Consider the following 16,386-nt stretch of genomic DNA (forward strand, 5'->3'; position numbering starts at 1 on the left):
ATCACGGCAGCATTTTGTGCATTTATTTAGCGGGTCTTCCGCAACTTAAGGCGCAGCCAAGTTTTCATAAAACCTGTTATTGGTTACGTCTGTTCCTACAGCTCTATCCACACCTCAATTATGGCTGTGTTACCTACTGTACAGGAAGGCAGATTAAACAAACTAGTGAAGGCACGTCTCCGGGGGACATGTGGGTGTCAGTGGAATCACAAGCAGGGTAATCACTTCAGAAAGCCAGAGGGAAAGAGAAAGGGAGGGAGAGCGAGTGAGAGACAGAGACGGAGCATGCCGAGCCTGTTAGTGGCTTCAGATCACAGGCCATCTTCAGTGAGTGGATGAGAATGCCAAACATGTCCCACAGGGCTCCCACTTTAAATAGCGAGAAGGAAACCTCTCGGAAATCCTTTTCCTTTTGGCAGTCTGTGATCGCGAGGGCCCTCAGGAGCTATTTGTGCGCGACTGTGTGTACAGTGTACACAGTTTTACCCCAACACACACACACACACACACACACAAACACAGGCACGTACACAATGAAAAAAAAAATGTCTTTGCACTAGACATGCCACACATGTAGACGAGCATATACCAACACAGACACATGTATCTTATAGTGTATGCGTACCCACAGACATGTCATGGCATGCTGCGTGCACACATCAGCAGCCCACACATGAATGATCACATGATCATGTAACAAAGAGCAGAAGATCTGAGGCAGCTTACAGTTGGCCTCAAAACTACTGTATGCATTTCTATTTCTAAAATATAACCAAAAATAGAAAGGACCAATTCATAATAAGAGTCAAAAAGTCCATTTATGTCCATCATTATTTCTTATTATATCTTGGTTGACACATTCAGACAGCTATTTTCTTTTGACCTTTAGTCCAAAATATCAACATAAGATAATCAGCTTACTCCCACAGAAGACAAAGGAAATTGGCTTGATAAATTTCTCCATGAGAAGCTGCAACCGGAGAGTTTTTGGCCTTTTTACTTAAAAACTTCATCCTAAACTGATTCCATTGCCAAAATAGTTGCAGATGAATTATCCATCCATCAACTTAACAATAAATGGACAAATCGCATCAGCTCTAATCTCTATTGTTTGACAGGATATAAATGACTTGGTTTTATCCCAGGTCCTGGCGCTGTCTCCCATCATGCCAAGCGATTTTCTAAGTAGATGACTGGTTTCAATGGGGACACGGAGGATATAAATAACAGTACTTGTACCAGCAATTTGTTGATGTGTGATTGTATTTGTATTGTAAAGATGATGATGACTGTAAAAGGGTTAAACTGCAACGCATTTCACTTATCGATATTACCTTCAGCAAAGAGGTTACGTTTTGTATGTTTGTCGTAGGATTACGGAAAAACTACTGTCCTGATTTTCATGAAACTTGGTGGAAGGGCGTAGCACGGGCCAAGAAAGAACTGACTACATTTAGGAGCGGATGTGATTCACGAGGTGTATACACAAATTATATTTCACTTTCGGAAACATTGCGTTAGGCCATGTCTTGGTAGTCTGCTTCTAGTTTTCTAACTGATGGATAGATTCATCTATAAAATGTAAGAAAAGGGTAAAAAAATGGCTGTTACAATTTCCCAGGGCCTCTCATATTGCTTGTTTTGTCTGACTAGCACTAAAAGATTAGTGAGCAAAGTACAGAAAAAATAGCAAATATTCACATTTGAGATTCAGGAAATCAAAATTGATTGATAGGGTTTCTGTCAATTGACTAATGCCCTAATCGACAAATTGATTCAGCTCTATTTTCATCATTATTGAGTCTGTCCATTTTTGTCAATTAATTGATTCATTGTTTAGTCTGGAAAATGTCAGAAAGTGCATTATGCCCATTCCAATTCCCATGAGCCCAGCGTGATGTCTTCAAAATGCTTGTTTTGACTGACCACCAGTCCAGTATATTTAATGTTGTGTTTCATTATATGTACCACAACACATTCAGGTCTTAAGCATCCTTCTACCATCACGCTTTTCATTGTGGGGTGAGAAAATGATTCCACAAAGTCTAAAAATGTAAAGCTACTCAATGCATCTGTAACTTTCTTCCTTTAACAGTCTTACTGTATGATAATAGACAGAAGTGAAGAGTGTTTTACAATGCTTCACATCAATAATTTCACACGTCTGCGTCAGGTGCATTTTCAATTTTGAGACACTACTTCAATTGACTTCTTGAATAATACAGGACACCAATTGAAGCAACATCGTATTTACCCCTGTGGAGATGATCGCAAATACTTTCGAACTATTTCAGCTGGGCATAAAGGAATCTTGAAAGGCCTCACCGTTCCCCAGCGTCCCTTTGCGCGGGGAAGGGAACCAGAGTCTTAATATCAAAACTTCAAATAGTTCCTGTAGAACCAATGCAATGGTGACGGGGCGGGAGGGGGAGTTCATTTACACTTTACTCACTTTCTTTCCTTTCATTCCTCAACCCTCAGAAGTGTCTCTTCTCTGTTACATCGAAAGTCAAAAGAAGGACTGAAGAGAAAATCTTTTCTTCTTTTCTTGTTTTAAAGAAGCACATTCCCTGTGAGCTATAGAGGCTTAGAATGGTTAGACAATTTAATTGGATAAAAGGAAAAGATTAAAGAGGCCCTGACTCTGTTCCATAAATAATTGATTTCTAATGTATTTGTAGTGGCAGTGAGACGCTGTTGTTTGGGAATGGGGGATGTTGAGTGGCAGAACGCTTCAGATTTCCCTCAGTCTTTGCCTTCTTTGTTTTTTTCACGCCGTGATATTGAAGCAGCATGAAAGGCAGAGAGGGAGCACACTTGCAGCTCAATTTGATCTTACATCGTCAGAAATCAAAGATCGTGCATGTAAAGAAGGATCGCAAGGAACTTTTTTGTGGGAGACCAAACTTTTCACACTATGTTACTAAAGAATACAATTCTGCTGGTGCAACCCTTGCAAACCCCAAAGGCAAAGCCAGCAACTGTAGCTTGTATCCAAAACTAATAAAAGAACCACAAAATCCATTTTGGGACTTCAACTAAAGTTTTGTGCTTGGAATTAAATATCCCATAGATATGGTGGTAAAAAAGCCCAAAATACATTCAACGACTTCATATGTTGTGTTTCAATATCAACAACACAACAATGCTACTAGAAATTAGAACAACTAATAAAGATGTGGCTACCTCTAATTTTCTCGCTCTACTTCACATGTTGATTTGTCTTAATTTTTCGTCCTAATGCAACATTCATTTCTTGTGACACCTTTTAAAAGGGCAGGCCAAACAAAGGTACAAAGTTGTCATAACTTCTTCACACTTAATTAAAGACAGGTCAGCGAGTGGTTAGCAGCAGAAAATAATGTAACTGCCAGCTACTGAACTGCCAGAGGACACTCTTTGTGTGCTGTTTCATCTCTTTCCCCTCTAGGTTAATCTACTTTGTTGCTTCAGATTGCCCTCCCTGCAGCCTGACAATGCTGTGGCCTTCAGTTGCCTTAGTATGACAAGAGAAATAGCTGTCATCGCTGCATTTCAATCTCTGAATGCCTCTTTCCTAACCCCTGCCTTTAATCTCATTCCTAATGTCAGCAAATAGCAATCTGCAGAACTGCTGCGGCGATGGTGGAGGATGGAGGATAGGCGAGCCTGTGCCACTAAGCATTACTGCTCGGCCTGTCAGGGCCCACGGCAGCAGAGCGAGGGGGACTGAGTGTAGGTTACATGTTTTAGAAGCAGGTCGGTGGGAGCGACATGAAGGGGTGCCAGGGAGCGAGCAGGGCTGGCGAATGGGGTGAAGGAGGGGGGCAGACAGGTGAGTGTGTGTAGCAGCACAATATTTGGGGCAGCTGTGCGTTCAAAGATGTGTTGTGTGTTTATATGCAGTTTGTCCGTGCGCACCCGTGTGCTTGTAACTATGTCTGCGCTCGCGTGCATGAGCATGCGGATGTCTACTCATTCCTGAGGTCAAACGCTCACTCACAAATGAAATCTAGCAACGTGAGTGCCCGGAAGCCTCAGCTGGGCTCGCACGGCAGCTGATCTTGCAAGCCTCAGTGGAGCTGTCTCAACGAGGCAGGATAGCAAGCGCCGAGCCTGGCGGGGGAGGAAGGGGAGGGGGAAAGGGGTGGGTGGGAGGGGGTGGTCACCTCACGTGAACTGCTGCCAAAAAGCGGGCTTCTGTCGCCGGGAACAGAAGCCCCATGCTGGCACACTGCATCAGCTGAGAAACTAGAAAGCAGCGCTGTGAGGTCAGCGGCGGAGCTGGGACAAAATAATGAGAGAATGCCATAAACTATGCTGAAGAAACTACTCCATGATTTATGAAACTCCCCCCACCGCTCAAAATAGTAACAACTATAATAAAGTATTGAAAACATCATGTGACCAATTACAAGTGATATGATGACATAGCAGAAAAACTGCCAAGATCTCATTCATTAAAGAACAGAATTATAGACAGTTTAAACTGAAAAATTGGAGGTTTTTGCATAATTACTTCAGTCTGACACATTTGTATATTTACAATCAAAGCAAAGCAACATTATTTACATTAGAAAGGAGTCTTGGAAGTCAAATCCACATACTGCATTTGTCTTCTAAAGGCAGCTATGATGGATCATTCGTGGCTATTGTGTTGTATAATCTAGTCTTTTGCAGTCGAGCATTATAATCCACTGTAGGTGGTATAGTGATGCATGGGATTTAGACTAGTTGCCATGTCACCAGACTGTCTCATATGAAGTCCCCCCTGGGTGGTCGCTGACCTCCTTCCAGCAGCATTATGCTCTTCTGTTGCTGCAACATACATATACACACAGAGTACAGAACAGTACAACAACAAGGCAACACTCCAACCACTGTGGAGGAAATCCTCTGATAGTGAAAGAGAACAGAGGCTCTTCAAACTAAAGGGCCCATGAGGAGATTACTGTGGGGGGAAATTAGACGCAGGTTCTATCATAAAATCCACTGTAATTATTTTGTTGGTAATGGAAGACTATTATACTGCTTGTGCCTATTTGTGTCAAAACTCAATTAAGAACATGTAATAGAGCAATATTTTACCCCTTTCAATTTTTTTTTAGCAAATTCTTTTTGTTATTAAAGGTTTTTATATCACTTTTTAATAACGTGTCTATTGTTGGCAGTTGTTTTTAATGTTTTAATTTGATTTTGTTCTTTTTAGAAATTCAAGAGGAAGTGGTCTGTCTGTTTACAAAGCAAAATAAAGTCAGTACAAAGCCAACTGCATGTGCTGTTGTGTTTTGTAGAAAGGCACTCTGCCGGCTGAATGCTTTTAATGTGAGGCAGCTGCAGCAGAAAATGTTGGGTTAGCATTAGCATTAACTCTGATATAGCTGTAGGAGACTAAACAGTTAACGATGAGGCTGACATCAATGCGGTTAAATTAACAGCAAAACTGGATTACATGCATGCATCATTCCCTATGAATCCCTTGTGCATAGTTAGGCCATTTTAATTATGGGTGGGAATGGCGGACTCCACCACTAACAATGTAAACTACGATATAGAGAGGTAATTAAAGGTGCAACATTTAAAAAAGATGGGATTTCCTTGTCTTCTTTTTAATTACAAAGCACATCTAGATACTATATAAATGCCTGTATTCAGAAACGGCCTTCTGTACAGTTGTGATGTCACAACTATACTATCCAGTACATATATATATATATATATATATATATATATAATATATAGGTAGAAATTTCTTGGCTGTAATGACGGTTCAGAGACCGTTTGAGCGTAGAAACCCAGACATGCTGACCAATCAGAGCAGACTGGGCTTTTTCAGGAGGTGGTCTTTAAGAGACAGGTGCTAAAACAGAGAGTTTCAGACAGATGGTGAATACAGATGGTATATTCAGACAGACAGGATGAGAAAAACATTGTGCTTTTTGAACATTAAATCAAACGTGTTCAAGCAGAAACCCAAAAAACAAAAAAAAGTATGAACCTGATAATCAGCATAATATGTCCCCTTTAAAGGACGTAAATATATTGAGCAGCTGACTCACTGGATGAAGACCGTGCCCATCTCAGCATACGTTCTGCTCCCCTTTCACTATCTTTGCTTTCTATTTCGCAAGGGCGTCGTTGCTGAATCCAGGGCTTACACCCACCAAAGATGATTGTGATTGGTTTAAAGAAATACAAACAAGCCAGAACGTTCTTTAGCATATTTCCCAGAATTTTAACTTGAGCCGGTGTTCTACAGGTCCGACACAATGCTGTGAAAAATTATTACAATTCAGGGTATGATTTAATAAAAATCTTAAGGCTTAAAACTTAAGAACTTAACTTGAGCAGTATTGTATAAAAAATGTCTACAGTATAAAGTTCAATGTGTTATCATATTGTACCTGCATGTTTACAAGAGCTCTTTTTTTTCTCCGTATACGCTCCAAATGAACATTACAAATGAACATGACTTTAAAGCTACACCTTCATGCACTGAATAGAAACAGTTAGCTGTATTTGGGGAGATGGGTGGCCAAAGGCATTCGGAGACTGTGGAGGTGGAGTGTTGTGGGGAAGCGGGGCTGAGGGATGGGGGGCGTCTTTTTAAGCCAGCAGAAAGGTTTTACTCTGACACACATCCCACTTGTTATGACATGTAGAGGCACATCTAAAAGCAAACTCCTAAGAGGTTGCTGAGGGCGACCTCAGTAATATGCAAATGAATTCCGCCAGAGTATCTAAGACAATGCACAAAGCTGTCTAAACTGGAAGCCTATTAATACATTAAGTTATGATGCTCAGTTGTGTTAAAAAGAAACAGAGACAGCTCCACAAGAGCGCAGCGTGTGAACCTAAACTTTTTCTGACCCACTTACCTTAGCTGATCTGTTCTGACTCCTCTGGCCTATGCTGTTACTGGAGCTACACTGCCATTTGTATCTCTTCCAAGATTCCTCATGAACATTTCATGTGAGGTGTCTTATAAATTATGAGGGCTCTTCCAGCTGACATTATGAGGGAAAATGGCAAAGCCTTTTCTTCTCTGGCTCTTATCATAAAACAAAGGCTAGCTCAAACCAGGAGGAAAGGCTTTCCCGACAGCTCAGTCCTGCACGGAGTACAGTATGCCCAAATGAATCTCTCCGCTTATTTCCAATGACTATCTCTCTTCCATCTGATGATAACATTTCAAATACATGTATGCCACTGCTAAAATCTCACTGGAAACTCACATACATATTGATTGTATATTAAAATTTCACATCTTTCTTAATTCTATACAGTGGAATACTGAGAGTCTGGGATCACACGAAGGAATTTTCAACTTGTCATTTTGGTATTAAAGGAGAAATAAAAACAGATTCTCTGCGGCAGAATGAACTACACTGCATAAGTATCATCATCATTAATTGTAAATAATGCAAAGCATCTCATCCTTTCAATTATTCAGCTTTATGTCCTGGTTTTGGTTGACAGAAATGTAGTGATGACAAAATATTGTAAGTTCCTCTGATGCACAAATGCCAAGGCATCTGTACTGCAAGCTGAGTAGCTGTGTCTTATTAGATTTCCACAAACACAGTACACCTACGCACAACCTAAGTGGATTAAATATGACGGATGATGACATTTGGAGAAAAGGCTCTTTCAGATTACTCAAATCTAATCTGGAACTCTAAATCAGGACTAATCAGTCGCTTTTCAAAGACGCTTCAATCATAGGAGGAATTTCTGGCGTACAAACTGGGTTTCTCACAAGAAAAGACGTTCTTTTATAGTGAACAATTTTCAGGTTTTTTTTAACAGTTTGAGGAGTTTAACAGCTTTTTTTTTTTTAACTGTATGCTGCTGTTGTGTCACAAAAAGTCTTCAGTGCTGTGACTGGTATAATTAGCTGCAGTGAAGTTATTGTAAAAGAGCACGATCGTGTTGTGTAGCTAAAGATGAATCTCCATTGAGTCTCCTGAAAAGTTTCCTTGTAACATCACAGAGCCAGAGTGTAACATTAATTCAATTCAATTACCCCCCTCCAGACCAATGGATGGTCCATGAATGAAAACTCACTTTAGCGGTTTCAGATCAGAAGCTCATCAAAGACATTAGCGACACCAATAAAACTTTGCTACAGTGAGACAATGATCCAGTCCAGTAGTGCGCTAGAGATCGCAGCCCCACTTTGATTAATCCTGTTAATTACTAGCCTTAGGGTTTCAATAACTACTGTCCCTCTTCCCCCTGCACCCCACCAAAAAAAAAAAAAAGAGAAGAGGATTGTGTGCCATTAGATTCTCTGTAATTACAACAGGCTCATGCGCTGGGACTGATTATCTCTCAACCCTGGTTATACAGTAAAGAACATGCCTGACTAAAGTCCATTTTAATGTTATGAAGTGGCTATATGTACATTATTCAGCAGGGGAGGACAGGGGCTCTGTGGATTTGCAGAGCGGCGGTGCCTGGGCTTGAACTCTCTCCTAATGAGTCCCTGCAGTAACCTCAGTCTTAGGCTCCTGCCCTCATCCTCTCTCTATCTCTCAGTGAATTCAGCTGTCGCCTTGTTTAACCACAAGATGACCCCCACCCCCTACCCCCTCCCCCTCCACTCCACTCCACTCCACTCCAGTAACAGCCAGCCGCTGTCAGCTGCGGACGCACACGCTATCCCTAACTTGTTCTGGCTACCTCAGCTCACATATGACCCATTTCTTCACTCCCATGTCCTTGTTTCACTAGCCTTCAGCAATCTGCCTTATAGTTGGCAAACAGTGGGAACTGCATGCATGGTATAGCAGTAATCAGAGTTCAAGCCGGGACTGCATCACGTACATATTCACCCAAAAAAATGAGGCCAACAAGGCTTTGAGGGCCATTCCTCTGTAAAATGACTACACTTTGCTTAAGCCAGCAGATCCATTTGACCTATGTCTAATGTGGACCAATTAAGGTCTTTACATCAGTGCGCACCAACGTGAAGCCGAATATCCCTTAATACCAGTTAAATACATGTCCCTGCAGCTATAATACACCTACACATGCGTTCATGGTGTGCTGTGTGATTATGTGCTGATATAAAGCCTGCTCCAGAGTCCTATTGAATGTATTGAGTTAGGTATCTAATGGGCATGGGAATTAATTCCAGGGCAAAGGGGATTAAGGGCTAGAGAAGAGAGCAGCAGAGGGGATGGCACTCACTGGCAGCAGAGGGTACAGAGGGCGGAAAAATAGAAATGAAATATAAATGCACAGAATCCTTCATTTTTGAATCCTATTTTGCAAAATAGTATTGAAATTGGTATTTTGTTTAATCCTGGCAGTTAATATATATATTTATTTAGTTTTTATTTCCCTAAAAGAGAACAACAGTAAATATCAGGCGCTTCAGACCAAAATAATGGGAGTCATTCTGTAAAATAATAAAATAAATAAAATCAGGATGTTTCATCTGTCCAAAGCCTTTATCTCTCATCCTCATTATACCCCGAGCAGGAGTGTGCCTTATCCTTTGATCACATTGATATAGTTTTGAGTCACTACCTTGAGGAGTGCTTCCCAGACTGGTAGATATGCTGCTGTGTCTACATTTGGAAACCAACAGATAAGAAGTACGAAGAATACTAGGTTAACCTAGTCCGTATCATACACACCTGCACTGTGCTACACACAGCCTCAAGTCATTTTCCAAAAACATTGTTCTTGTGATAGAAAACTAACTTTGTGGGTCACTGGGTGGGTTAATCTAGGAAACCGTATGCCAGTTTTATTCTATTAACCCAATATTCCACATTGTTTTATTCCTAAATGCGACATGGGTTCGGTTCTGTAGAACAACAAGTAGATTAGGACTCTTTTCTCCAGGTGTTTATCTCTCTTTTTAGTCACAGTGACAAAAAAACAGTGAGTGCTCCTAATGAGATTGTACTACCAGTGTCCCTGTTTTCAGAACTGCTTCTGTGTAATGTATCAAATAAGAATACTTGCGCTTGTGTGTCTGCAAAGCTTTTCCCAGTATTCTCCTTACATGAGGATCAAACAGTGACTCGTGATAATTTTAGCCACTTCTCTCACCTATGAATGCCACATTGTGAAGTGACTGTTGTCGTATCAAAGGCGCTCGCTGCAGAGAATATAGGACCATTTATAGTAGAAATTATCATATACCTGTGTTTGGAAGACTATAAGCCTGCTCTAAAGCCAAGCATTAGTGTTCGGCTCAGGGAGCTCCACCGGTACAACACAGCAGATCACTACAATATGTGATACATAACAGGCACAAGGAAATGATCTGATTACAACATTGAAATAAGAAGATAGAGCAGGAGGAGATCAATTAGTAGCATGTAACAAGCAGCGGGTAACAAGTGAGTGAGAGCTTGTTAGATCTTAAAGACCACCACAGTTTCAATGTGATATGTGACGTCAGTGCTCTGCCAGGACTGTTGCTGTGTATATATATAATATTATATAATATAATATATACACACACACACATTTACACACATATATATACATAAAGTATATAAAACATTAATAATAGTCCCGTTTCAAAAGTGTTCCAGTCAGTCATGAAAGGGTAATTATGTGAATACTCGGATCCTGTATTCAGCGATCTGAAATTTAATTATTTACTATGGCTATTACTTACTGTGGCATGTCAAAAAAGGCTAATTCTTACAAAGTGTGTCTATGGCTGTGTGAGAGACGAGCTAGCTTTCTTACCAAAATATTCCTCAGATGGTGGGTTATCCATGTCAAACAGCATCTTCTTAGTCAGGCGCTCCAGCTCGTCTTCAGGGTGGGCCATGTGAGCACTGCCCTGAGAACCCAGAAAAGGAACACAGTTGTTATTCACAAAGCTGACTGAGGTAATGAAGAACATTTCGGAAGTTTCTTGCATCTATTTCCACCTCACTGATGAATGTCACCTGTGGTCTATGCCATACAAATGCTGCTTAAAAGGCAAAGAAAAAGTGCAAGGGTATATTGCTAAACAAAATACGTCCAGGTGCAACTTAAAGATTCACAAAAACCTGACTTCAATAAATCAGGGTGAAGCACTCTCTCAAGGTCACACAAAACACATTCCCTGTAATTAAAATGCAGTGGATGGTCTTCAGTCTGCCTTCCCCCTCTGAGACATCTGACCCTGGCTCAGGCCCCAGTGGTGTGCAGCCCAGAAGGTTGTGCATATCCTTCTGTGCAATACAAGCATGCGGAAAAAAGTGTGACCCTGACTAATCCTTGTATTTTGGACAATAACGATAACAGAAGGAAAAGAGGAGGGAAGCTACTTTTTAAGTCTTGTGCATTTGGGTGATAGGTCAGGAGATAGTTGTTTAGTCTTACTCTGAGTGAACACAAAGGACTTTAGGTGTGAGCCGTGTTGAAGCCTAATCTGTAAGAGATTTCAGGATGACATAACTCTCTGAAGACGCCACTTCCTTCCTTTCCTTGTGAGCCTGCCCTGCCTCTTATCATGGCGTCTCTGACATCTGCCTGCTGTGTGTCTATACGGGGCTGACGTGTAATGCCTGACATTTTGTGCCAATCATCCGCAGAGTCACAGAACACAGCCCCCCATCCCCCACTCCCCCTACCCCGACTCACCGCACAATCCCGTCACAGGTGTGTGTCCTTTGCAGACGCCCTGGAGGCCTGAACTTGACTCTTTTCGTGCTGCGCGGCTGAGCTTTTTCAGAAATCAGTGACACTTGGATGACCTTCCCTAGATCTGGGGCCAGCAGAATCTTTACAGTAGATTTGATTTTCAATATTGTAACACGGGCTGAGATCTGAGCTGACCTTTGAGGTGTTCCTAATTGTGACATCTGGGAGCTGGGTGGGTGTCAGTCACCAGTCTGGGTTTGTACTCATTTATCCCCTGGTTTAATGTGTCACATAAAGGAATCAGATTTGTCAATAGGAGATTGAGTGAAGAAATGTTTTTGTGTTCAGTATGAAAGGGTAATTACAGGTTCAGTCAAACAACTCTTCTGTTATTATTGATGTCTAAATTGGTATGCACCCAATTTTCCTTAAATTGACTCATTGTATGTGTCAGTCAAGGTTGCAAGAATATAAATAAAGTCGGCGTAATTTCAACAATACATTTAAGGTGGTAAGGCAAAAGTAGAGTAGGTTTGGTGTGAGAACATGCAGTGGTCTACTGAGTTTATTTCCAGACACAGTGAGAAATGCTGAGCTTTGATTACTGTCCACTATGTATCAAGGAGCGTCTAGAACTTTATGATGCATGACTGTAGCCCGGGCCCGGCTCAGGATGCAGCAGGCTGATAATGGAAGCCCAAACAGTAGGCCTCATTAACTCTGAGGGATCGACAAGTTCGACGTGCAAATCTTTCTGCCACGCCGGAGCTCTCTCTAGAGAGCAGCTGGGCCTGAGCTCTTGGATTCCTTGGCACCTTGCGCCTCTTCAGTCACTCAACCATAAACGGCCAGGATCACATCATGGTGGATTAGGGATGAGATGAAAATAACATTCCTCAGTGGTTGGATATTCCTCTATTGTTGTCTCAAATTACATGGCCTTTTTTTTAATAATACATAATGGTCAGTGGAGGTGTACGTGGAGGGGGTTGAATTCTAATAATACCTGCACATAAGAATAGATGATAAGTCTGTACACCTCAAAGAAGTGCTCTTGTCGTCAACAATCTGCTCATTATGCCAGTGTTGTTACTTCGAGACAGGGAAGATGACGATTTAACACTGATAATCTTAGCTCCACATCAAAAGCACATTGGAGAGCGAACGAAATGCTGCCATTACCAGAAACAGACTTTTGAGTTTAAGCTTCATTTATAGCTTATCCACTCTTTGACACCCTGCAGCAATGCACTACCAGAGACTTTAAAGCACCTTGTTAGGGAGTCTTTTGTGACAGCAGAGAATAATTTTTCACTTGAATAAGAGAAAGAAATTGCTTCCCTGCTTGCTTTATGATTGCTCCGCAATTCCCGTTCAGCTTTTCAGAGGCAACAATAGAGACCATACAGCAGCTATATGTGCATACATGATTTTTCAGTTATGTCTGGCTCAGTTCAGTAAATTGTTTGCCCACGCCCTCAGGACACTCAGCCGCACTTTCATTGAAGTTGTTGCTAAAATTCAGTGGTGACTGGGTTAACAGCTGCACCTATATCCCACTGTTTTCCCAGTATGTCGAGGCTTATAGTTTCAGGTCATCTGCCATCTGCTTTGTAATGGCAGAAATCAGTTGTAATACCCCTGAAAGACATCCTGATGGACCATCAAATGCCATCCACTTGACAAACCGCTGTTAAATGTGAAACCACTTAAAATAAAAACAACAATATCATCTGTGAGCGACCACTGTTGCGTGCTACCTGATACAGCATGACAGTGAAAGGTGAGCTGATCACTGCCACATCTATGGATAAAGCTGTGTCCGCCACCCACTGTGGAATTGGCATTGTGTCAGAACTGATTAAGTGAGGAGTGGAGTGGAGGTTGTGTGGTGGGGGCTAAGTACATGCTCTCACCTGATGCCCTGACAGCATCGCGTCCCACTGAACTAAACCCCAGGCTCTGTCTTTCCTGCTTCTACTGCAGTGATCGAGAGTGAATGGGAGAGACATCTGTTTTCTTAGGGCATCTGATCTACAGCTTTGTAAGTTGAGGTGGACAAAGGAGTGCAAGTGAACGGGAAACTGGAGCTACTGTAGTAGAAAACCTATAGATCTGTAGGATAGTAGTAGGTCATAAGGTCATAAGGGGAAAAAAGCCAAAAATTGAAGTAGAGTGAGACCTCTTTTTGCAGCTCTCCCTTTCCCCTGTCTTCCCTGAGCCAATAGAAATGCTCTTCCTTCTCTGAAAATGACCTGTGATTGGCCAAAGTCCTTGTCAAGGACTGGATTGGATTTTTGAAAGCTTGAAAATGGAGCCAAGAGGAGCTGCAGAAGTCTACTTCTCTGTCATAACATATTAACAAATTATTTTTTTGCCCAGAAACGCCAGAAATAAGCCGCCTATCTACCCCAGGTTTCAGTCAGAAAACACTGTGTTGGCTTGTTTGTAACACGTCAGTATCACTGGCTATTAACCTCAGAAGTAGGAATTTGTCAATTATGATTTTTAGGGGCATTCTAAGATTATTTGGGGCATTGTGCCTTTTGCCCGCCTTAATTTCTGACACTGTGCTCAGGGTATATTCACCATGGCATATGCAGACAAAAACGCACCTTTTACCATATCAAAAGCAGATGTAATCTATTTTATAATAAATCCATTAATTTGTCATGTGGTGAATTAGCTAGATAGCAAGTTACCTAATGGGGAAAGGTATTATTAAAATTTGAGCCGACAATGTGGGCTGTGTGCAAACTCGGGGTTTAAAATGAACTACTGATTTATAGATTAAGTATGTGTCGATAAAGAACAAATGAGTTTGCCGATGGCCGATCTGCCGATGGTCTTGCATCACTCTGTTAGGGTTCCATTTACAACAACGACTGACTCCCCCTACATTATCATACATAGCATATTACACGGCTACTTACTAAAGAAATCAGTTATTTGATGCAAAATATTTGTATTTGGTTGTTGTTTTTTTTCCCACAGCTGACGTTTAAGTTACAGGACTTGTTTTTGTGGACTGATGGATGTGGTCCTCCAGATCACACATAGCAACGGTCTGTTATACGTAGCAGTGGATTGCTATTCAGAAATAACAGACCATAGAATGCCATCATTGACTAATCAGAATTGAACTTTAAACGAAGCGATGTGATAAATTATGAATAAAATACATGGTTTATTACATAGTTGGTTAAAAGGATAAACTTTAGTTTATGATCACTTGTAGAGAATTCAAATCATATTGCAAACCTCATTATCTGACTCACCCCACTGATAGTTAAGCATCAGAGCTCTTCAGATGTTTCAGCATAACAAATGAGCTAGTGGAGCTAGTTGTAAGACATAGTTGATGGTGTGGGTTACTTTGCACTGAAAGCCATCATTTTGATCTACGATGTCCTGTCAGGCCATATGACTTCTGAAAAAATGTGGCTGTGAGTCCCAACTTTAAGAAATGTATAGCAGGCTGTGTGAACCATATAGGGCAACGACATGTTCCAGCAAGTAGCACCCAACGATGGACAGTCTCCTAGCAGCCTGGGCCCTCAAACCTCAGTCAAGGGCTTCTACAAATATAGCCACAGTTTTATATGCCCAATAGCTGCAGTATCATTATCGTTTGTATCATTTCCTTACACCTAAAGTCAGGAAAATTCAAATTTCAGTTGAACTTTTGAGGAATCACAAGCTGTATCATCAGATTTAAGCCGGTTCATTTTTTGCAAAGTTCAAAAACAATGTGCAAAGACAATGAGATTGAGAGCCATTGCATAAACAGCAGCACTACCCACTGAGCTGAAAGTGATAACCAGAAGGGGGGAAAGTACAAACACTGTAGACAGAGACCAATGAAAGACAGCTGCTAAACAACACTAATCTGTTTCTCTAAACCTGCACTCATGTATCAGCTGTGTATTGCTTTGGTTTTATAAACCCAATATTGCACCTTAAACCAAAAGCAGTTGTCTTACCTTTTACAAGAGCTTACCATTTCCTGCACGATCAGCACAAACTAAAGAAAGACATAATCACTCACATACATATTTATCCACAGATTAAATGATGATGGACTTCACAATACAAAATGCTCCTTAGTGTCAATTGAGCTGCAGCTTTAACTTGGGCTTTTAAAAGAGAAGCTTTAGTCAGCTCTCAATCTGACGTCCTGGCTTTGTCTCACTGAATCACAATGGTCTTATTTGAAATGGATGCAGAGCCTTTGAAAGGGAAATGGCTTATTAAAAATAATAGTGATAATGACAACAACAGCAAATGGACCATAGCATTAGTAAGGGTTCATGAAGGATTGAAATGTTATATTGGATTGAAATACCTAAAAAAAAAAAAAAAAAAGCATTTGTTGCCGCAACACTAAACGAGTGATTATAGCAGCTTAGGCGACTCCCTTTTACCAAAACAATTAAAGGATTGCTGGATCAGTCACACTATCCTTCCAGCGAGTTAGTGTGTGTTTGCATGTGTGTCGACGAGTGTTTTTGAATAGAGGGGGGCTACAGTACAGCATGTCGTGTGACTGGAATCCAACATATGGGTTAAACACTTAAAGATGAGAAGAGTGAAAATGTGTGTATTAAGAGCATCAATGTAAAGTGGATGGTTTAATTTGTTTCCATACTGCAGAGACCCATTCTCTCAAGTGGCTTTGAAAGCCAGAGATTGTTTGTTTCACGGTGACACAGCAGCGTACTTCAGTAGAAACCTTGGAGAGCGCCTCATTACTGTGATTCAGTCTTTCATGAATGACCAGACAGAATCTAGACTTATATT

General features: G+C 41.1%; 1 protein-coding gene across 4 annotated transcripts in view; it reads right to left on the reverse strand.

The window, feature by feature from the left end:
- lpp (LIM domain containing preferred translocation partner in lipoma) overlaps positions 1-16,386 on the reverse strand; it is a 160,099-nt gene that overhangs the window by 30,561 nt on the left and 113,152 nt on the right. For all 4 annotated transcript variants that reach the window (XM_083940419.1, XM_083940416.1, XM_083940417.1 and 1 more), the window contains one exon: positions 10,699-10,795. In XM_083940419.1, coding sequence (XP_083796545.1) covers positions 10,699-10,795 — 97 coding nt within the window. The remainder of the gene's footprint in view (positions 1-10,698; positions 10,796-16,386) is intronic.

This window comes from Echiichthys vipera (genome assembly GCF_963691815.1).
Source record: "Echiichthys vipera genome assembly, chromosome: 3".
NCBI lineage: Eukaryota > Metazoa > Chordata > Actinopteri > Perciformes > Trachinidae > Echiichthys > Echiichthys vipera.